The sequence below is a fragment of the Felis catus genome, chromosome D2 (assembly GCF_018350175.1).
Source record: "Felis catus isolate Fca126 chromosome D2, F.catus_Fca126_mat1.0, whole genome shotgun sequence".
Taxonomy (NCBI): domain Eukaryota; kingdom Metazoa; phylum Chordata; class Mammalia; order Carnivora; family Felidae; genus Felis; species Felis catus.
The window spans coordinates 77,799,006-77,821,960 of record NC_058378.1 but is presented as its reverse complement, the minus strand read 5'-3'; the positions used below and the strand labels follow the sequence as shown (position 1 = coordinate 77,821,960).

Sequence of the window (22,955 nt, the reverse complement as noted above, 5' to 3'; positions counted from 1 at the left end):
CCTCTTCTCCCTTGTTGTCCTCCTCTTCTCCCTTGTTGTCCTCCTCTTCTCCCTTGTTGTCCTCCTTGCCTTCCTCTTCTTCTGGTAGAAAAAAGAGAAAGCATGTTATCATTGTTAAGCATTTGAGTACAGTTTCAATGTAAATATATTCTCTAGATAAAAAAAAGCAAACATAGTTGTATCCATCATGTTTTGGCTGGTCTTCACATTTCTGTCCCATCTCTTAATTTGTTTTGGGGTTGAAGACTGTTTTGACAATCTGATGAAAAGTTCTAGATCCTCTCTGCAACAGAACAAAAGGGAGAGGGGCCTGGAGGCAAGAATACGTAACATTTTGCATATTAATTTTAGGATGACCATAGACTCCCGAAGTTCCACTGATTCCTGGTTAAGAATCCATTCTCTTATCTAACTAGTCATAGGACTGGGCAATAAAGAGAAGAGGTGGCTGTCTGGTTTGGTGACACCGTCTCACTTATACAAAGAATAAAATGACAGAATTGTGCTGTCCTCTTTCAGTTTTAGTGGTTATGAAGCGGTGACATCGTCAAAGGCAGAAGTCCTTTTCCTTCAAATAGCAATTTGTTATTGGATTATGGCCAGGATTCTGTTTAAATTAAGTCTGGAGCTGATCGGCTTGAACCCTGAGACTCTTTAATCAGAAAATGTCAATTTCAGTGGGTAAAAGAAAAAGCTTCTATAATTTATTGGGTGCCTCTCAGTGCCAAGCACTGTTCCAGGTACATTGATTGCTTTTATGAAAAGGGATTCAAATTAACATTGCAAAACAGAATAATTATAAAATGTGATTTTTTGCATGAAATCAAACATTTCCTGAATTGTTATCCTCTACACAACTTCGTTATATATGATGACACTATGGAGTCATTTTGCATATTTACTCTTCTGGGTTTTTTTTTTTTTTTTTTTTACTTTGTTGACTACAATAGTTATAATAAGACATAATGTAAAGGCAAGGTGATTATAACCTACAGCGTAGCTTCGTGTTAGATGGAGGTCAGGGGCTGCCCGGTATGTGAGTTTAAATGAGGATGAGCTTCCTTGACTATGATTTTTTTTTTTTTTTAGTTTTTATTTTTATATAGAATTATATGCTAATAATTAAAAAATCAAACATTCCATAAAATGTATTTTGCAGAATTGCAGTCCCCTGAGCCTTCTTGTTTCCTCTTTCCCAGTACAGTGCACACTCAAATTTTTTAACGGATTCTTTTGTTTTTCCTTCTTTCTACCTTGAGATGCTTATATAACTATATATCCTTATCTTTGGGTTTTTCTCATTATCTCTGTGTTTCTCTCTTTCAGAAATAAGGATTCAACTTTATTTTTTCTCACTATCTCTGGGTTTCTGTCTCTGAAAGATAAGGACTTAACTTTATTTCATCCCTGTTCCCTTGTCACATTCAAGCTCCTTTTTGTCCTCATTGTCAACTTCCCAGCTTGGAAGTAGTGTAATTTTAAATAGGCGTAATCCCTTTGTTATGACCTATAAATACGCTTTACAGTTGAGTCATGTAGTGTGCTATGATTTTTCTTTCCTGTACGAGTTTTTGCTTTCCATGGAATTGATAATTGTCTTCTGTGTTCACATCGCCTTTTACGTACCCATCACCAGTGATTTAGAAATGGTTCCACAGTAGTGTAAATGTCGTCTTGGTACTTCCAGATGCTTCAGGTACTCTGTTGCTTTTATGTTCTCGATGAATATCTCTGTGTTGTCTTCGGACGTGCTCTGATCTGGACAGGTGGTCTCTACAACTCCTGCATCACTGTCACCCTGGGCTCTCTTTTTACTGCCATCGTGGGGATTCTCTTTGGATTTCTTGTTGGATCCCGTGTCTCCTATCTCCTGACCTCTCTCTCTTGGATTATTTCCTCATTTTCGTGAAGCACGTTTAATAGCTTTCTGAGGAAGAGTGCACGAGGAGTACTTTTTAGACATTGTATGCTTGAAAATGTTTTAATTCTCTACTCGAACTTATAGTTTGGCTGGGATATAGAAGTGTAGATGGGAAATAATTTTGCTTTGAAATTTTGAAGGCTTTGCTCCGTTGTCTTACTGCTATTAAGTCAGGTAGTCTTCTGATCCCTGTTCCTTTGTGCAGAATGTTCTTTCTTTGGGGAAGGATTTTTTTGTTCCCAGTGTTCTGATGTTTTCTGTTTGGCAGTGTCTGTTTGCATCCGTTACACATGGACTTATGTGGCCCTTCTTACCTGGGACCTCCTCCCACCATTATTCTTCATTTCACGGACATTTTCTTTATTTTGTTGGTCTTCTTCCCTCCATTTTCTTTCTTCTATTCCATTATAACTGCTGATAATGTTTTTATTCAGTTATTGAACTTAAACATTAATTTCAAAATAATTAAAAATTAGAGTGATCCTCTAATTTTTTTTCTCTTCAGTTTTCCATCCCTTTTGCTGTATCTTTTGGAAGATTTCCTCAACTTTATTTTCCAAGTCTTGTTTAAATTTTAACTTTTTCTGTTATACTTTTTCTTCTGGGAGATTTTTCTTTTTGGACACTCTCTATTGTTTTGTAACCTCCCATTGTTGTGTGGCTGTAATAGCCAAAGAGAAATAAGAGAGTGTTCTGAGGATATTTTTATTTTGGGGGCTCTCTCCTTCCTCTGTACTCTGTGTCTTCCTAGTTACCTTCTCCAGTGTTTTTGGCAACGTGTCTTTGTAGAGTTTCTCTCCAAGTATCTGGTGATTCTCACTTTACAGTGGAGAGTGCCTGAGGACAGTATCTTGGGGTCTGATCACATTCTGGAGACAAAGTGCCAGTTTTTTGGCTGGGTTGGGGAAGTGGCTTGGAAGTCTCAACATTCACGATGTAGACTTTAGACTTCCTTTTTCTAGTCCAGTTCCATTGCTTTCCACTGTGCTTGTATCCTCATGTAGGAGGCCCTGTTTTGTTTTTTTTTTTATTCTAAGTTTGCAACTTTCTTCTGGGTTGTGTAGGGAGTTGTGTGGGGAGGAGTGGGGAGGGCATCAGACATCTAACTGCTTCCAAAACAGACTTTCAAGAGATTTTCTATTTTTAGACCCGCCTTCACACTTATCTCCTGAGGTATCAGGTATCACTGGTCTCTAAAACTTTTAGGGGTAATGTAGAGAGAATTGGTTGTCTTTCTGGCTTTTCAACACTCTTGGCTTAGGATTTAACATTCTTTGGTCTACGAAGTCAGTTACTACTTATACCTGTGCTATCCACCTTCCAACATTTCTCTTTTTTTTTCCCCAGTGATTCATGTCTTTTTCTTTTTTTCTAATTCCTTAACGTAGTTTTTTAGTGAGATTTGGGGTGGGACTAGAGGCTACATCAAGCCCTGTCTTTACCCAGAAATCCAAGGCATGAAGTTTGCCTCACTGTACTAGATACTATCCAGAACTCATTTTATTTCTTCATGGTTTGAGTTCACTTTTTAAATATTTGTTTTGCTTTCCTAGGTGCCGACCTTTACAGTTTCAGCCATCAAAATCACACAAGAAGGTTTTGAAAAAAATGTTGAAATTTCTGGCCAAAGGGGAAATTTCCAAAGGAAATTATGAGGGTAAGATGAGATTGGGTCCAAAAACTCTTTATATTGATGTTGATTTCCAAGGTTCTCACTTCTGGCTCTTTCTGAAGTAGGGATAGGGGGTTCTTGCCATAGTCAGGCACTACTGTTAATCTGAGGATGGTGATTGTTGTTAGTGCTGCTGGTACTGTTGCCATTGGCCTGAAGGTCAAGGGTATGAGGAATGTCTGTCGGGGAAGGGGAAAATGTAGGAAAGTTTTACAGCTCTTGTGATTTCCTAGAGTTTATTAGAGCTTAAGCTTTCACAGTACTTTGACAACTTGGTCCTAATAATACCTTGTGAAGTACAGAGAAAGTGGTAGAATGTCTGAGAAACAGATGCTTAGGTACCCCTTGCACAAGACTACACAACCACTTTAAATGCTGAGTGAAGCCCAGGTTTTCTTTGAGGAAGCCCTTCAGTAAATCATTATATTGCCTGAAATTTTCTTTTTTGTATGATAAACTTTGAATTGTGAGTCCGTTTCCTAAAAGAAATTAACTTTGGTTTACAGATACTTCCTTTTTCAGTTGTTTCAGTATCTTGTCTTTTCTTTTTTAAAAGTTTTCCTCTAGGCCATGCCTAATCAATGAGCATGATAATTGGGAATGCCAGCTGTTGTTAGAGCTCTTTCTCACATCTGCCCTAGGAAGTGTCCAACCCTGGGAGCCTTCCTCACTTTTAACTTGTTAACTTTTAACTTGTTAACTTGTTAACACTCTTAGCTTGTTAATACATCCCCAAGTATGTTTTCAGTGCCCACAATGTGCCAGTCCCTGTTTTAAGCACTGACGATACAGTGGCCAGCAGGCCAGGGAAGTTCTTTGCCCTTGGGCACTGTCCTTAACGGATTAAAACTCAGGACATCATGGAGCAGACTTGGCAGAGCTGTGGGCAACAAAAAAGCCTGGAAGACTTACAGGGTCTAGAGGTTCAGGGACAATTGGGCATTGGGGACATCAGAACTTTGGTACAGCTCTGATTAGTATTGTCTGTACATGGTCTTAAAAACTAAATACATTTTGTTGGTTGGTCAAAAAGTTATTTCAGTGGCTGAAAATCATGTTCTGAGTTTGAAAAATTAATATTCAGATAAGCCTTGAGGTGCCTTCCATTTATAAATCGGTGATTGCCTGTCTTTATACATAGCTTTTACATTTGGTTCTTTATTTGACTTGTTACAGACTTCTAAATTATTTCTGCTTGTAACTTAGAGGAGCGAAGTACTCATTAGAGTAGAAGGGTAAATAGCTATAAGAAAAAGACACCAGCATGCAATGACTAACAAATGCTAGAAGTCTGTTTGTTTCCTAGTGTGACAGCCCATTGTGGGTGTTTCACATTAGCCTACAGTCTGCTCTGCCCCCCCAGCCATTCTGGGACTCCCTTCAACATGTAGTTTCCAAGCTCACGCTGGTTTTTACTAATCCAGTCAGTGGGGAGAGGAGGAGGTGGAAGTTCAGGGCTACAAATTACCTTTAGAAACAAGTGAGGCCAAGTTGAACCTATCAGTTTTGGTTCTGTTCCACTGGTGGGAGCTTGGTCACAACTTGCAGACGGACTGGGGTGCATTCCCTTGCTTGGGTGCCACAGTCTTAACTACAGCCCTGTTACTTTGGAAGGTGGGAGAATGGACCTGATGCACACACCGTAGTCTACCACATCAGAAAAAAGGGGCGTTTTGTTTTTACTACGTGTATCTTAATTGCGTCAGATGGCATGGCTGATAGACTTTGATTTTTTCTGATTTGTAGATGATCCTATGGAGCCCACCATGGAGGACACCGTTGCTGGTGACTTTGGATTAATAAATAAATTGGATATACAGTGTGACCTTAAAACACTCAGCGGTGACCTCACAGAGAGCTTTGACAGTGAAGAAAAGAAGAAAGGAAAAAGCCCAAAGAAAGGAGAATCTAATGAAGTCATTCAGTCACAAGATATAGAGGAGAAGTTGGGCTCTGGTGAGCCATCACATCCAGTTAAAATGCCCATGGCTCCTAAGCCAGGTAGGGCAAGTTTGCTCTGTGGCCTTTTTAAAGTCCTAGTGATTTTCTTTGTGCTTGGAACATTGTAGCCCTTGGGCTCTCTCATCAGCTAAAAATATGAGTTATATGAAATCTGTAAAATCCCTGTTTTGTACAACTTATTATTGCCTGGATTTAGATGGACAAATCACATATTTTAAAAACTGCTATTTTTAAAAAGCCTGAAATAATAGTTTCATTATCTCCCAATACACATATTTTTAAAGAGTGCCATTTCTTACTACCCTAGGAACTTAGAGTTTGAGAATCGCATTTTTATCTGTGCAAGGATGTGGTGCTAAACATTTTTATTTTTGGTGTGAAGTAAGACAAAGTAAATTTTAGGTATTATGTTCAATGTACAGACATTATAAAGGTCTTTAGTTTATTATTAGATTTCTTTATGTAATCATAATGAATTTTAGTTTAAAACTTTCCAGATTTTGATATTTTACTTCACCTTTAGTAAGGTCAGATTTTTTTCTATATTTCACTTGTAAAATACTTAGGTTTTAAAATTTTATCCAACTTTAAATGGGTTTATGTGTGTGTGTGCATGTGTTTGTATGGTTTTTTAATTTTTCTTTTTTCTGTATTTACTTTTAAAAATGTTTATTTTTTTAAATGTTCATTATATTTTTTTATTTTGTCGGGGGAGGGGCAGAAAGAGAAAGAGAATCCCAAGCAGGCTCCGCACTGTCAGTGCAGAGCCCCATGCGGGGCTCAGTCTCACAAACCGTGAGATCATGACCTGAGCTGAAATCAGGACTCAGATGCTTAACCAACTGAGCCACCCAGGCACCCTGTGTGATTAAAAAAATTTTTTTTCAACATTTATTTATTTTTGGGAGACAGAAAGAGACAGGGCGCCAGCAGGGAAGGGACAGAGAGAGGAGACAGAATCCAAAGCAGGCTCCAGGCTCTGAGCAAGCACAAACCATGAGATCATGACCTGAGCTGAAGTCGGATGCTTAACTGACTGAGCTACCCAGGCACCCCACCCCCTGTATGATTTAAAAAAAAATTATTTCATAAAATGTCAATTTAGATGTTTATGTTTCAGTTCCTGAATTCTTATATTTATTTATACAAAATGATCCAAAGGAGAGATTTTTGTTACTATTACAGTTTTTCTTGTCTAAATCATATTAATGCACAGAAAACTTTGTTTTGGATTTTTTTTAAACCTCTACTTATTTTGGCGGGGGTAGAGAGAGTGCAAGTGGGGCAGAGATGGAGACCGAGGATCTGAAGCAGGCTCTGCATAGACATCAGAGAGCCTGATGCAGGGCTTGAACTCATGAAACATGAGATCATGACCTGAGCCGAAGTTGGATGCTTATCCAACTGAGCCACCCAGGTGCCCCATTTTGCATTTTTTTTGAATAGGTATTTTCACACAAGGCTTTCATGGCATTTAATTGGATGTCAACCTGAGATTTCATCCTAACTAGTAAGAATAGTCCAATAAAATATTCTGAATGGTTTAGATAAATTTCTTACATCTCTTACTGTCTTAGGTGATAGGGCCAGTTCTTTTATTATTTTAGTTGTTTATTATAAAAATTACAGTTTATTGCATTTTTAAAAACTTCATTTTGCATCTCTATAAGATTAGAACTTTCAGATACATACTCATAATAGCATTATTACACCTAAGTAAAATTCCGTAATGATACTGAATATTCAGTGTTAAAGTTTCCAGTTTTTAAGTATTTGTTTGCATCAGGATCCAAATATGGCCACATATTGCAGTTGGTTGCTATAGTTAAAAAATCTCAGTAGATCTTTCATTACTCCACCCTTTTTATTTGCACTTTATTTGTTGAAGAAACTGGGTTGTTTGACCTGGGTTATTTGACCGACAGTTACATCTACAGTGCAGTTTAACATGTTGCCGTACCTGCCTGTAAATTGATAGTTGGATGTAGAGCCTTGATCAGATTCAAGGTTAAATTGTTATTTTTGTTTGTTTGTTTGTTTTGTTTTTTTTTGTTTTTTGGCATTTTGGTTTTCTTTTGCCTTTTTGGAGAGGGAGAAGTCTTCATCAGATTGGAGTTCCAGTTATTTATTTGAGGATGGGTAAGGTTAGTTCACGGGTGGTGGGATGTTCTTTCAGGAGACACATAATGTCCGGGTGCCTCTCTTTCTGTTAATGCTAGTAGCTGTGGACCAATGCTCAATGCTTAAATCCGTTTATCCATTAGATATTTTAAGTCTGTAATTCATTTTTCATTTACTAACTGGATACTTCCATAAACAGAACCTTCTCCTCATCTACTTGTCTCCCATAAGAACTCCCAGCAAAGGCAAGAGGAATTCTTGATTCTTTCATTTTGTGTCATCCATTTTACAAAATAACCTCTTCTAACAGTGAGTTTTAAACACATTTGCCGTGTTTTAATTCTTTGCTCCTGTGGGAGTTTCTCTAAGTTGGCTTCTGGTTTGTTTGATAAAATGTTGGTAGTCTTAGCAGCTTTCTATGACATGATGCTCCTGGATCGTTTTGTACAGCCATTTCCCCAAGAAGCCCTGGTTTCTTTTAGTGGAAAATGGCATTTGAAGATCACCGACTAGACCAGAGGTGACCACTATTGTTACTGGCTTGGTTATTGTTTTCTAGGCTTTTTCCATGAACAGACTTAATAGGTCGTGTGGTCATATTGATATTTCCAATTCAAATTCAGGACTGTTAGTATTTTTACGTGTTTGTTTGCTTGTTTGACATTGGATCTTCTTTCTTCCACACTTAGAAAGCTTGCTCTCAAGGACACGGGGAATGGTAGAATTAGAATATTACAGTTACCCATTTGCTTTACCCTACATTACACAACAGTTTTATAATAACAAACTAACTTCTTCAGCAGTATGATTACTGGAACATTAAAAAAAGTTTGCACTTATTTTCCTTTTATATTTTTCAATAAAAATGTGAGATTATTTCAAAATGTAAGAGGCTTTGGATTTTGTCTAGAAACACGCATTTCCATTTTATTTACAAAATATTAGAGGTATATTTCCTGAAACTTAATTAGGAATTATGCGGGTCTACTGAACTCTTTTCAAAACTCTTGGGACTAATCTAGGATCCTTGAGTGGTTTGAACATCTGTGGGTGCTGGGTTGGTACAGTGCAGTGATTTTATATTGATCTGTTTCTGTTCCATTGAAGGAACTTCTTGCTTTGGGGAGATCTTTAGTCCCATAAATAAGCTGAAATCCTAATTTACTGTCCTCTGCAGTTCATATCATGATAGTACATACGTGTAGAGTAAAACAACCACAAGAAGGATTGCTTAGTCCAATGAATCAGTTAATGCAAAGCTGACATAGGTGATCTTTCATAAAAATGGTGAAAACTTGTTTCTCAGTTCACTCTAGAGAATGTCATTTTGAGTAACTATTAGAAAATGCAGGATTCTTTTCTGCCTTATTACCATTTATGGAAATGCCTAAATAGGTGAACCATTGTAGGAATTGGTGATGCATATAATAGCTAATAATAATAGAAGACCCCAGTTAAATAGTAGGTATTGTTTTATGAGCTACACATGTATTAACTCATTTAATTCTCATGGAACTCCAAAGGTAAGACTGGTTATCGTCTTCCTTGTATAGACAAGTAATGTTGCCTAAGGTCAGCTAGCCGAGAGACAGGGATGACCTCTTGGGGCCCATGTCAGAGTGTATGCTCTTAACCAAATGCTGTTGTGCCTCTGTGAACAAATTTGAGGAAGACACATTCCCTGGCCAAAGACAATTAATTCTCTAAGGCAGTAATGGTTAATTATGGAGTCAAGTCTTTTGTTGCCTGGTTGTTAAACTTATTCAGAGTCTTCTTTTATGGGTAGATTTTGTTTTTATTTGGAAAACATGTTAGTGAAGTCGTAATATGGTTTCACTATGAATGAACTATTTTCTCATCAGATTAATTTTTTTTGACCAGCTCTTGGTCTCTAGCAAGTCTGTTAACACACTGGGTCTTAATTTTCTTTTCTATAAAATTAAAATTGCTGGTCTTGTAAAACTTCCTATTGCTTACTTTTATATGATTTGTAAATATGGGTTTTAGGAATTTAAAGTAGCATTTTTCTTTATTTTGTTAATAGCTGAAAAATTTACAATGGTATGTTCATCGTTAGAGAATTTGAAAAAAAGAGAACACTGCAAGCAAAAGAGCAAGAAAAGTCCTTTCTTTGTTAACATGGTGGTATATTTCTTTTCAGGCATTTTAATAAATATTTTTCGGGTATCTATTTGTAAATAATTGGAAATCTTTTTTAAACTTGTGTAATGACAAATCCCCGAAAATTTCTGAAGCATTTCTAATGACTTTTTGATATTCTGTTGCCTGGGTGGCTCAGTCGGTTAAGCGTCTGACTTCAGCTCAGGTCATGATCTCGCGGTCTGTGAGTTCGAGCCCTGCGTCGGGCTCTGGGCTGATGGCTCAGAGCCTGGAGCCTGCTTCCGATTCTGTGTCTCCCTCTCTTTCTGCCCCTCCCCCGTTCATGCTCTGTCTCTCTCTGTCCCCAAAATAAATAAACGTTAAAAAAAAAAATTAAAAAAAAAAAGTTTTAAAAATTTGTAGGGGGGCCAGTCGGTAGAGCACGTGACTCTTGATCTCAGGGTCATGAGTTCAAGCCCCATGTTGGGTGTGGCGTCTACTTAAAATGAAAATAAAATGAAAATTATATAATTATTGGGCATTTAAATGATACTGAAGTTTTCAGTTGTGTTCATTATTTGCCTCTAGCTCTTGATTTTCTCAGCACAGAGTCCTTAAAGACAACTTACTGGATGAAAAGGCACTCACTAAAATTTGTGGTTTATTGTAGTTAAAATATTTATTTATTTATTTATTTGTTTATTTATTTATTTATTTAAGTTTACTTATTTTGAGAGAGAGAGAGAGAGTGCAAAAGCAAGGGAGGGACAGAGAGAGAGGAAAGAGAGAGAATCCCAGGTAGGCTCTGTACTGCTGGCTCAATCCCAGGGCTCAATCCCATGAACCGTGAGATCATGACTGGAGCCGAAATCAAGAGTCAGATGTTTAACCAACTAAGCCACCCAGGCGCCCCTATTTTAGTTAAAAAATTTTATATCTTTAAGGCCTTTCAGTCTGATACTTGCTGTTTTAATTCAAACAAAAACTGTCAGTAACTGAGCTGAGCTAATGAGGCCCCTCAGTTAGATGGAGAGACACAGATCCCTTCAACTAAGCAAGAGTATTTTTTCATTAAAAAACCTGCCAGAGTGTTTTCTGGGATCAGTATTCATTTACACCCAGGTCCTAAGCGTTTGTTTATGTCACAAGTGCTTTGAGAGAAATGTCCCTCAGAAATGTGCTGGAAACATTCATGTCCTGAAGCAGAAGATAATTATGTTTTTTTTTTTTCTACTTATAAAGACAGAGAAGTGGATGAATATTAAAAAAAATTGTTTTTGAATTTTCACCGGTAAAAGCTGCCTGAAAAGTTCCTGTGACTGTTTATTTTCTTTGACAGTTCCTGCTTCTGAGATAGGATTTTAAGATAACTTAGAGCTCTACACCAGAATCTTCTGAAGAATCCACCTACAAAGCTAATCTAACTGTTGAAATGCTTTGGGCCTAATTCTGTAGAATCTTTGAGACTTGAAAAAAACATTTCTTGAGTCAAATGTGAGTGGTCTAATATTTTGAAATTGTTTTTAGGCAAAGGAGCAGATTTGAGTAAGCCTCCCTGTCGAAAAGCAAAGGAAATCCGGAAAGAAAGGAAAAGGTTAAAACTGATGCAGCAGAACCCGGCTGGAGAACTTGAGGGTTTCCAGGCTCAGGGTGAACCACCGTCTTTGTTCCCACCAAAGGCTAGTAAATCCAACCAGCCCAAATCGCTCGAAGATTTAATTTTTGAATCTTTACCAGAGAACGCGTCACACAAGTTGGAGGTACTTTGGAGGGTGTTTTATTTTATTTGGTTGTTGGTGGGTACTTTATTTATTTTCATTTGAGGTTATACTCACCAGGTGATATTTTGCTGTTTAAATAATGGGAAATTAAAGTGAATTGGGATGGAGTAGCATTTGTGTTGCTAAGTTAATTGCTACTTGAGAACCCCCCCCCCCTTTTTAAGATTTAAAATAAATATTTTAGGCAATTTGGTTACTAAAGTTGTGAAAACAGTTCCAGTTTTAGCATGTTACTATGTAAAGGACTCTGGCTTTTTGTATCCCTTGATTGAAATTTAGTAGTGAAAGAGATAAAATATACTATGTAAATTTCATTTTTTTTGGCAGTTTTGGTTAGATAGTGAAGGAAATCACAGTAGGCAAATCTTTGTTTTTTATCCATTCTAATAATCTGATCTTGACCGAGGCAACAAATTGTATTACATATGCAAGCCAGCAATTAGAAATTAACTAAATAGTACTAAGTTGTACTACTACAGTCCTTTCTCAGTAATTCTCTCAAACCAATATAGGCATAATACGAATACTTTTAGAGTATTCCTATTATTTTTGACTTACATTTCAGATTAAGTCTACATTTTTCAGTATTTGGTATTCATTTTTTTCCCCTAAAACATTAACGATAATAATTTTATTCTCATCAGTAACTGGGTAGCCTTTCAATTTATAGCTTAATATTGTCTAAGTGTATCACTAAGGACCTGCTATTAAGAAATTAGCTTTAATGCAATCTAAACCTTAGGATGCTATATATTATTAGACTTAAGTCTTAACTATGTTATAATTCCTTAGCTGTTCTGATTTTGGTATTGACACTTTCTCCTTCCCAAATTAAAAAGAATTGAACCCACTACTTAACGTATTTTAAGAGGAGTCTTTTCTCTTGTGATCATAAATAGTAATGTGTTCAGGGCACCAGGCCCATCTAGCATGTTGTACAGTAGGAGGCTTTTTAATTTTTTAATGTAATGATAGCTAGGATGGGCAGAGATTTTTTTTGTCCACTGTATGACCCTCTTTTTTTCGGAGAAGAATTACTTCTTATGGCACACATGAAAATTGTCTACTTAGCCTTTTTTATTGCACTCGATTTTCTGTTTTATTATTCTGTTTTGCTAACACATTTTAACTGGTTAGTAAATGGTTGATGTTAAAATAAATCAACTTTACTGTATAATTATGGTTTTTAACTCCTCCTCATTTTACGTATGAGGAAACTAAGGCACAGAGAATACATTTATTTACTTGACCCAAGATGGTGGCGTTAAAATTTGAGAAGAAATTTAACTTTAGAATCTTCATTCTTAACTCTGCCATGAAGGTTGTCTTTCACCCTTACAAAAAAATTTGTAAATTTAGAGTTAGCAGTGATGCATGAAGAGCGTCTAAAAAATGTGTTCACATATTTTTGTCTTTCTGACTGGTTTACTGAAGGTGGGTTGCATGCAACGAAAAAAGTATTTATTTGTGTTTGTTTCTGGAGCGCCAGAAGCATTCTGCCATTTTACCATAGAGTCCATCTTCTGTGATTCGGTCATAGACCTTAGTCTTCGAATCTTCCGCCATTTTAATGAGTCTCTACGTTGGAGAAATAACTTTTAAAAAAAATTTACTATCTGGTTGATTTTCAATGTTAAAATACTATCATTTTTTATGCTTTAATATTTGTGTGGAAACATTTGGTCCTTTTTGGGTGGGAGTAACTGTTTTAATGCATGTTCTGTGGAATAAATAATTAATGAACATTGTTTTTTAACTCCTTCTGAAGGTGAGGGTGGTGAGATCATCTCCACCAAGTTCTCAGTTCAAAGCCACATTTCAGGAGTCTTACCAGGTCTATAAACGTTACCAGATGGTTATTCACAAGGATCCACCTGATAAGCCAACTGTGAGCCAGGTCAGCAGGCCAAGTGCAATTTTTTTGTGCAAATGGAACTTTCCCCTCCATTTGATATCATTGTATGAAAACTTGGTTTATTTGTGGTGCATTTTATTTGTATTCAATTTGCAGCATATCTGCAATATGATAGGACTGTGGATTAATGGACATTCTGAAAGTGCAAATTTTACCTAGCACGTGTTGAGTGCCCGTCATGTGTAATTTCAAAGTGGAAAGTAACACGTAAAATGAGTTACCTTTATTTGAAGTAACGATGTTTAGATGTATTTATCTAAAAGTTAGTAATAAATAGAACTCTAATTTTTATGATAGGCATACTTTGAACAACACGGTTAATATGCTTTATCTGCATGTAAAAGTCACGTATAAACAGAGTTCATAACAGCTAAATTATTCTTTATTGATGTACTACCCGTACAGGACACAGTGGAATTAGAAAAGTAAGATAGTAGAATTTTTTTTGAGATAATAGAATATTTTAATAGAAGTTCACATATGCTTATCATTTTATAAATCAAATTACCCAAGAAAAATCTGGAAGGGGAAGAATCTTAAAACACTTAATACAAATAGAGGAGACAAAAGTAGTGACCGTTATGAGCAACATTGTGACTCTATGCAGAGAACCACAACAGGTGGAAAGAATGAAAAAGTAAAAAAAAAAAAAAAAAAAAAAAAAATTTGTCCTGGTCCAAATGAGTTAAAAATTTCCTAAGTGTTAGTATAAAGTTAGTGCTTGAGGCTCTGTGCCAATCAGCACGCTCCAGGGTTCGTTCATTTCATGAAAAATAACAGCGCTGAGCTTTGGAAGTGGATTTGCGGAGATCTTACTCTAGCCTCACCTTCAGAAGCATATCATCAGGTAGAGATGTTTCAATAGCATTTGCTTGTATCTTCCTTGCTCTGAAGGTGAGGTTAGTACCTGTCTCCTTTGAGGACCCAGAGTTCAAGTCGTCCTTCAGCCGGTCATTTTCTCTGTATGTCAAGTATCAAATGGCCATACACCAGGACCCGCCCGATGAGTGTGGGAAGACTGAGGTACCTTTTGTTCAACGTTTTTTCCTATCTTGATGAGGCTGTCTGAAGAAGCATAACATCGAACTTTGTTTTGCTGTTTTCTTATTTGTTAAGTAGAGCCGATCATCCTTTTCGGTGTATGTCACTAAACTTCCGTGAAAACAGGTTCTATCTGTGAGTATGTAAGTCCCCCAGGAAGAAGGATAGGTTCTTTCTCAGTGTTGTCTCTAAGAACCTGATGTAACGTGTTCCCAGTCATCTGGCTAAGTCAGCAAACATCACTGAGTGCTGGTTAGGTGACAGACTGTGGGCCGTGGCACAAAGGGGAGAGTCTGTGCCTTTGAGGAGTTGATAATCAAATGGGAAAGATGGGCCACTGAACAAACCTATGTAAACAAGCCAGTGGAAAACAACGAAATATGTTGAGATTATATGGAACATCATTTAAAGCATTTATTGAGGGCTTATAGTTTCCAGGCTGGAGATATTTAGATGAATGAGAAATCGCATAATTGTCAAAGAGGAGTGGATATATTAGAAGAAAGATGCCAACAGATGTGGAAGAATTAAATTTTGATTTTTTTTTTCGTTTGCTTTTTAATGACACTGTTTTAGCTTAAAAGAGAGGATTAGTAAGACAGGAGTTAATGCTGTAATTTCCCTGAGAGGGCTGACTGCCAGGTCTCTTAGAACCTTACCTAGTTGAAGAGTGGTCTGCAAACCAACAGAATCCACCTGGAATGCAGAATCTGGGGTCTCCCTGCAGCCCTGCTGAATTAGAATCTGCATTTTTTTTTTTTAACATTTATTTATTTTTGAGACAGAGAGAGAGCATGAACAGGGGAGGGTCAGAGAAAGAGGGAGACACAGAATCTGAAACAGGCTCCAGGCTCTGAGCTGTCAGCACAGACCGCGGGGCTGGAACCCACAGACTGCGAGATCATGACCTGAGCCGAAGTCGGACACTTAACCGACTGAGCCACCCAGGCGCCCCTAGAATCTGCATTTTGAATCAGGTCTCCAGGTGATTTGTATGCACCTTCCGGTTAGAGCAGCGCTTCTGTAAGTTCCCTGTTGAGACCTGTAGCTGCCTATGATTGTGTTTACAAACAGTAAGGAAATCTGCCAGGTGCCAGGACACTCCCTTTGATATTCCCAGGGCGTCTTATTCCTTCTGAACGTTATTCCTTCCTATTACCTTGGAGACCCTGGCTTTGTGCCTGCTTGCTTACCAGGTACAGATGGATGGGCCATAACACAAGGACGTGATCCGATGTGTTTACTTGGTGAAGATTACTTTCCTGGAACTTCACCCACTTAGGCTTTAGGTCTCTGTGGAGTCCAGTCCTGCAGACTAGTCCATTGTTAAAGGCGTTCACAGCCTGATTGGGGCAACAGGTGGGTAAGCAGGTCCACTGCCATTAGGGTTAGCTATTAGTAGAGAAAGCTGGCTTAGTGGGGACTGGAGGGTAAAGAGGTTTTTCTGAAGGAGGTGACATCTGAGCCAAGTCTTAAAAGATAGTAAATGTTTTTCAGGACAAAAGGGAGAAGGGTGTTCTCGGCAACAGAACTACATATAAGAAATATAAAGTGCCACCTATGGAATATTCTTGCTAAAGATGTTGATCCTGAATTACAGGCTTCTTTTTTTTTTTTTTAATTTTTTAATGTTTGTTTATTTTTGAGAGAGAGAGAGAGAGAGAGAGAGACAGCGTGAATAGGGGAGGAGCAGAGAGATAAGGAGACCCAGAATCAGAAGCAGGCTCCAGGCTCTGAGCTGTCAGCACAGAGCCCGATGCGGGGCTTGAACTCACAAACTATGAGATCATGACCTGAGCCAAAATCAGACGCTTAACTGACTGAGCCACCCAGGAGCCCCTTGAATTAAAAGTTTCTAATGGTAATAACCAGTTCACAAAAAAATGAGGGATAAAGGATTATTTAAAATGACACCTGGGCACTTCTATGAGACAGATACATAATAGACAGTGTTTCAGAAAAAGGAGTGGGATGCCTGGGTAGCTCAGTTGTTTGAGCGTCCAACTCTTGATTTCAGCTCAAGTCATGGTCTTGAAGTTCATGGGTTCAAGCCCTGCATTGGGCTCTGTGCTGGCAACGTGGAGCCTGCTTGTGATTCTCTCTCTCTCTCTCTCTCTCTCTCTCTCTCTCTCTCAAAATAAATAAACTTAAAAAAAAGGGAAATCTCTAGATTAAAAGTTATAAGCTTTAAAAAATACATAACTATAATGCCATCATCACCCAACAGAATTAATAGTCAGATCATCTAATGCCCAGTGGATGTTCACTGTTCTTTAGTTGTCTCAAAAGTGTCTTTATAGTTGGTTTGTTTGGCTCAGGATCCATGTAAGATCTATACATCACATTTGGTTGATATTCTTATAACGTCTTTTAATTGAAAACAACCTCTTGTTTTTAATAGCATTTTTATAAATATATATTTTTATTCTTTTTTTTAAGTTTATTTATTTTGAGAGAGCGTGCACTGCCGTGCAAGTGGGAAGAAGGACAGAAAGAGAAGGAGTGAGAGAATCCCAAGCAGGCTCTGCACTGCCAGCACAGAGCCCGATGAGGGGCTCGAACCCACAAACTATGAGATGATGACTTGAGCCAAAGTTGAATGCTTAACTGACTGAGACACCCAGGCACCCCCTGAAACTGTGTTGTTTATCTTAGAACTAATTTTGCTTTCTTCTATTGATACTTTTTGAAAATGTAAGCAAAGACATATGTGTTATCTGTGTGTGTGATCTTTATGTATGGTGTTTGTGTATGTGTGTGTGTGTGTGTATACACATATCTCTCTGTATGCATGTACACGCACAGGTATAGTGGAGCTAGAGAATTCCATTTCATTGTTGAGAAATGTGGTAAGACTTGATAGACAACAAAAACCAAAGTTGAATTGATTTTTTTTTTTAAGAAAAGATTTACAGTAAAACCTTAGTTTGCAAGCATAATTTGTTCTGGAAACATGCTTGTAATCTAAAGCATTTGTGTATCAAAGCTAATTTCCCCATGAGAAATAATGGAAACTCAGGTGACTTGTTCTACAACCCAAAAACATTCCTATAAAAATGATTACAATACTGTAATAGAAAACAAAATAATAAAATACAAAATACAAAGAAAACAAGGAACCTGCACTTGCCTTTGAAAACCTTTGTGGCTGGTGTGAGGGAGACAAGAGAGGAGGGTTATTGTGTAGGACGACTTTCACTGCCACCAACGAATCACTGCTATCGGTTGGTTCAGTGGAATCTTTTTCTGCATGGGGCTGTTGTATACACTCGTGTGGATGTTAATCACAGCACGGTATTAATAAACTCTTGTCATATACTGTACTTAATGTAACTGGCAATAAGGCAGCAGAGGAAAGGGTCTGTGTCTGAAGGCAGCCTGACCTAGAATGAAGCAAAGCATTTCTGAGCTTACTCTTGTCTGGAAAGACTGTCCATAGGTGCTTTGAAGTGACAAAAAATACAGTAATGCCAGTTGTGAGTACCTTCCGGTGTTCTGAAAAATCAGTGATTTCTGCCAAACACTGCGTCCTGAGACCCGAGCTCTGAGCATGGGAGATGATCACCCACAATCCTGCAGTGAGAAAGAGAAGAACCGTTGGCTCAGTTGTGATCTTGTGACATTCAGTGTCACATACGACTCGTATTACAAGACATCACTCATTTATATCAAGTTAAAATTTATTAGAAATGTTTGCTTGTCTTGCGGAACACTCGCAGAGCAAGTTCCTCGCAGTCCAAAATTTTACTGTATTTGCATATGAAACAAAGAAGTTTTGGGAAAGTACCATCAGTGTCTCCTGCTCGTGGTCTCCCGGCTCCCTTTCTTTTTAAGGGTTGACTCTCAGGCACATGGTGGCAGAGATGAATACTGCCAGTTTAAGGTATGTTGTTCTCACGGCGAGTGATCGCAGCAAAAACGTGCATGTTTTAACTTATTTCAGTAAGAAGTCCTGAGGAAGGTGCTCATTGGCCCAACTTGAGACGCGTCCTTATCCCGGGATCAGTCACTGTGACTGGCGGATGGAGACCCGTGGTCATGTGTGGGATCACGTGCACACTGTACCCAAGAGCGGAGATGGAGGAGGGTCCTTATTTGAACACATGTTTAAAAGAGAGTGAAGGAATGTTTCCCAAAATAATGCTGGACATTCCAAAATCCTGTCCGGTACTGAAGGTCCCTTTGGTGGCAGGCTGGTGCAGGAGGTTTTCTTCCAGAGTGGTGAGACTCGAGACAGAGCCAGCGAGGTATGCCGGGCTTGAAATATGCACTGGTAGGAAGCGGACGGTGCGGGTACAGTAGACCCTTCGGAGGGAGAGCTGATGAGGATTTGGTGTTTGACTTGAAGGATGTTTGGGAGTTGGAAGTGGAGGAGAGGGACAAGTCCAGATTGATCTTTCAAGTTTCTGGCTTGCGTGATTGGGTAGATCGTGGTGACCTTATCTGAGATCAGAAATACAGGAGGAAGAAGAATTTGTGCGCTTTGGGACAGAAAATGAGTTCCAGGGTGAGTTTGAGAAGCAACTAACTGTGGCAAGATACTAATCAGAAATGAGCATCTGGCACTTACTATCCGGAGAGACTCCAAGGTGGTGTTCTGTGTTTAGACGTAAGGTGTGATCCAGGCTTTTAGAAAAAGGCTTTGTATTTTTTGAGTGGTAGATTATGCTTTCTCAATTTTGTTATATATTAAGGGATAGCTCTAATGTATAATATAAGTGATGCATATTATAGGGTAGTAACCCATACTCTGAAAGTCGTATATATTTAAGAAAGATGAACATGACATTTAATTAAAATCCTTTTATGGTACATTTTAATTTGAGTCATTTAGATCTGTATTTCCTTTTGTATGCAGTTTTTGTACATTTTTAATTTACATTCACTGCCATTAGTAGTCTGAACTCTGGGTATGTGATTTGACCTGTGTTTAAATAGAAATATGTAATGGATTTCTTTATTATGGCCAGATAGTTTTGCCTTCACAATCTATCTTGTAGGTCACATGCTCACAGCAAGTTTGTACTGGTGAAAATGTCTTTGACGGTATAGTACTTTTTGATTTCACAAGTAAACATGGTTTGATTAATACTGATATATTGGGTTTGATGAATCCTTTGACTTTGAGATCACCCATAGCATTTTATTTATCTGACATCCAACTGAATTCATGCAGAGTTTTCAGAGACCCATGAAATGGTATTTTTTTTTCTTATGAGCTGAACTGTTATCTCTCTGAATATAGTTTCTAAGGAATAACATGAAATAATATGTTGCAAGTCAAGACTTTGTACTGTACTTTTTAAAAAGTTTTTTTTTGCCTTTTTTTTTTTCTTTTTAAAGTTTACCTGTTTGATAGAGGGAGAGGGAGAGAGAGAGCTGACGAGCAAGCTGGGGAGGGGCAGAGAGAGCAGGAGAGAGAGAATCCCAAGCAGGCCTTGTGCTGTCAGTGCAGAGCCTGACGCAGGGCTCTGTCTCACGAACCGTGAGATCATGACCTGAGCCAAAATCAAGAGTTGGACATGTAACCAACTGGGCTACCCGGGTGCCCCCCTGCACTGTGCTTTTTTTTTTTAAATAACAGCTTTACTGAGATATAATTCACATACCATATAATATAATTTGCCCATTTAAAGCATATGATTCAGTGATTTTTAGTATGTTTATAGTTATGCAACCATCACCACTAACGCCAGAACATTTCTTCATCCCGAAAAGAAACCGCATATCCATCAACAGTCACTCCTCACTTTTTCCTGAATGCCCCAGCTCTAGGCAACAACTCTCCCACTTTCTGTCTCTGTAGTTACCTAATCCGGACATTTCATGTAAATGGAATTATACAGTATGCGGTCTCTTGTCGACAGGCATAATCTTTTCAGGGTTCGTCCGTGTTGTAGCATGTATCAGCACTTCATTTCTTTTTATGGCTGAATAATATTTCATTGTATGGATATACCACAGTTTTGTTTTCCTATCCATCGATGGACTTTTGGGTGGTTTTCATTTTTTGGCTTTTGTGAAAAATTCTGTGTACATTCATGTACGGGTTTTATGCGGGCATACTCATTTCACTTTGGAATATATGTAGGAGTGGATTTGAGTTACCATCTAGTATAATTTCCTTACTATATTACAGTTTTGTTCCCATCCACCTTCTTTATGATGTTGTCGTCAAACATATTACTTTCCTTTATGTCATAGTTCTAACATAATTATGCTTTTATACAGTTGGTTTAAAATCATTAGGAGAAGAAATAATACACGTTTATATAAAATATGAGAAGTCTCTGATGTCACTCCCTAGGGGGCTCAGCCTTGAGCAGTGCAGTCACGCTGGGATGCCAGTGGTCTTCCCAGTGTTCTGTTTCGTCTCTCACCCAGGTCTTTGATGTTTTGTGTCTTTTGGTATCACACCCAGCTCTTAAGCTCACTAATTGCTGGCTGATTGCGGTGTGGTTTTGCAGCAGTGTTCCAGGGCAAATGTTGCTTCCTTGTCTGCTTCAGTGAAATCTGGGCCCCTTTGCTGGGGCAGTTTTTGAGGCCAGTCTTTTACAGTTTGCTCTGACCCCAAAAGGGCCCTTCTTAGCAGTCTCTTCCTGTTTCTCTGTGATATATCATCTGAGCTTGTGGTTTAGCTTGTTGCCCTCATGAAATTACTAGCGCCCTCTTACTTGCTTATCACCAGAACCTCAACATTTTTTTTTTAATTTTTTTTTTCAACGTTTATTTATTTTTGGGACAGAGAGAGACAGAGCATGAACGGGGGAGGGGCAGAGAGAGAGGGAGACACAGAATCTGAAACAGGCTCCAGGCTCTGAGCCATCAGCCCAGAGCCTGACGCGGGGCTCGAACTCACGGACTGTGAGATCGTGACCTGGCTGAAGTCGGACGCTTAACCGACTGCGCCACCCAGGCGCCCCAGAACCTCAACTTTTAAGAGCGCCCTTAGGCTTGAACTTTCCCATGCACTGTTCCAAATACAGTTATTTCCCTTGAGAATTGGTGAGGCATTCTCTGTTCCCGTGGCCTCATTGCTCCACTGCTCTGGAGTTGGGGGCGAAAACGGTCCTTTCTCTTTGAGTGACACCCCTGTTTAGAAGCAGGGTGGTGGTCAGGAGCAGTATCTCTGGTCTCCTCTAGGTAAGATAATTAAATTTGGAGAAAATTAGTAGGGAATTTCAAGCCTGTGAACTGCCTTGAAGATGGTTCCATGTAAGGAGAGGGTCCCTGCTGCAGACTGTTTTCATCCTAGAAATTCTTACCTCACTTGGCAAAACCCTCGCTTATGGATGGAGAGTGAGCTCACCCTGTCAGTAGGTTGGCTGTCTCGAGAAACTGATCTGGACATAATACTTCGCTTCCCAAAAAAGCCAAGAGTGGCGTTTCATTTTGAAGGAACCCGTTTCACTCGTTCTAGAGCACAGAAGTAATTCCCCCTTGTACACGACTACAGTTTTCTGCATGATTGCCTGGCCAGTGTTCCTGTGCTGGGATGCAGGAAGAGAAGCCAAAAAAGTTCTCTGAAAAGTTTAAGTGTTCTCCCGACTTGTTTTAGGGCCTCTATGCAGCAGCCCACTGTGGCGTGGTTTTGTTAATATAATAGGTGAAACTAATTTACTTGTGTTCAAGAAAATACGTTTTTTTGCTCTTATGGTTGTAAAGCATTAAAGTAAATAAAAGTCAGCCTACTAGGAGACCTCAATCAACCATATCAGCGCATAAAATCCATTTTAACTCTTATCGGTAACCGTAAAATAATCATTTCAGCACCCCAGAAAAGTAGATTGTGTTTTTTCAGAGATTTGATGAGAAGTTAAATAGATATAGATTGCTTTGATATATAGAAGAGCAAGTCAGCTCTCTTTAGAAACATCGTTAGAGAAGTAGCACGTAATTGTAGCTAGCGAGATTGTAAAGGACTTGATGAATTCTTCCAGAAGGCTTTGCTTCCATTCCTGTTTTCAATCACTGAGGTAGATACCAGATTTTCTGAAAATAATATAATATATATAAAATAAAATGGGTGTATTTTGTGACCTATCTTTTGTATAGTACGATATGAAACCAGCATTTATGAATCATTGTTTGTCAGAATACCACTAATTCCAAATCCTATAAACATGGGATCTTAGCTGGAATTCTATTGATATCGTATTATAGAAACTACCATTATCTAATAGTATTTATTAAGTGCCACTGGTTCCTTAGAATGATTAAAATTGATCTCAACTCTTCTAAACTATTTGAAAAACAGACTGTACTGTTAGTCCCAGTGGTCTCTTCACATTTCTGAGGCATTGACTAAATTTTAAATTTTATTACGGATTTTCAAACAGAAAGGAAAATTGGAAGAATGGTATACCAACCGCCTGTATACTCATCACCTGGATTCAACAACAGTAATTTTTTCCATGTTTGCTTTTTCTCTTGTGTGTGTGA

At 38.3% G+C, this 22,955-nt stretch overlaps 1 protein-coding gene across 18 annotated transcripts in view; it reads left to right on the top strand.

Moving 5' to 3' along the window:
• The window catches only part of ATE1 (arginyltransferase 1), a 154,480-nt gene that overhangs the window by 7,236 nt on the left and 124,289 nt on the right, over window positions 1-22,955 (top strand). For 12 of the 18 annotated variants that reach the window (XM_023241026.2, XM_023241022.2, XM_045040763.1 and 9 more), the window contains exons 4-8: window positions 3,475-3,578; window positions 5,340-5,594; window positions 11,304-11,536; window positions 13,326-13,454; window positions 14,367-14,495. In XM_023241026.2, the coding sequence (XP_023096794.2) occupies window positions 3,475-3,578; window positions 5,340-5,594; window positions 11,304-11,536; window positions 13,326-13,454; window positions 14,367-14,495 (850 nt within the window). The remainder of the gene's footprint in view (window positions 1-3,474; window positions 3,579-5,339; window positions 5,595-11,303; window positions 11,537-13,325; window positions 13,455-14,366; window positions 14,496-22,955) is intronic. The other 6 variants (XM_023241027.2, XM_023241023.2, XR_006587385.1 and 3 more) reach the window with 2 other exon arrangements.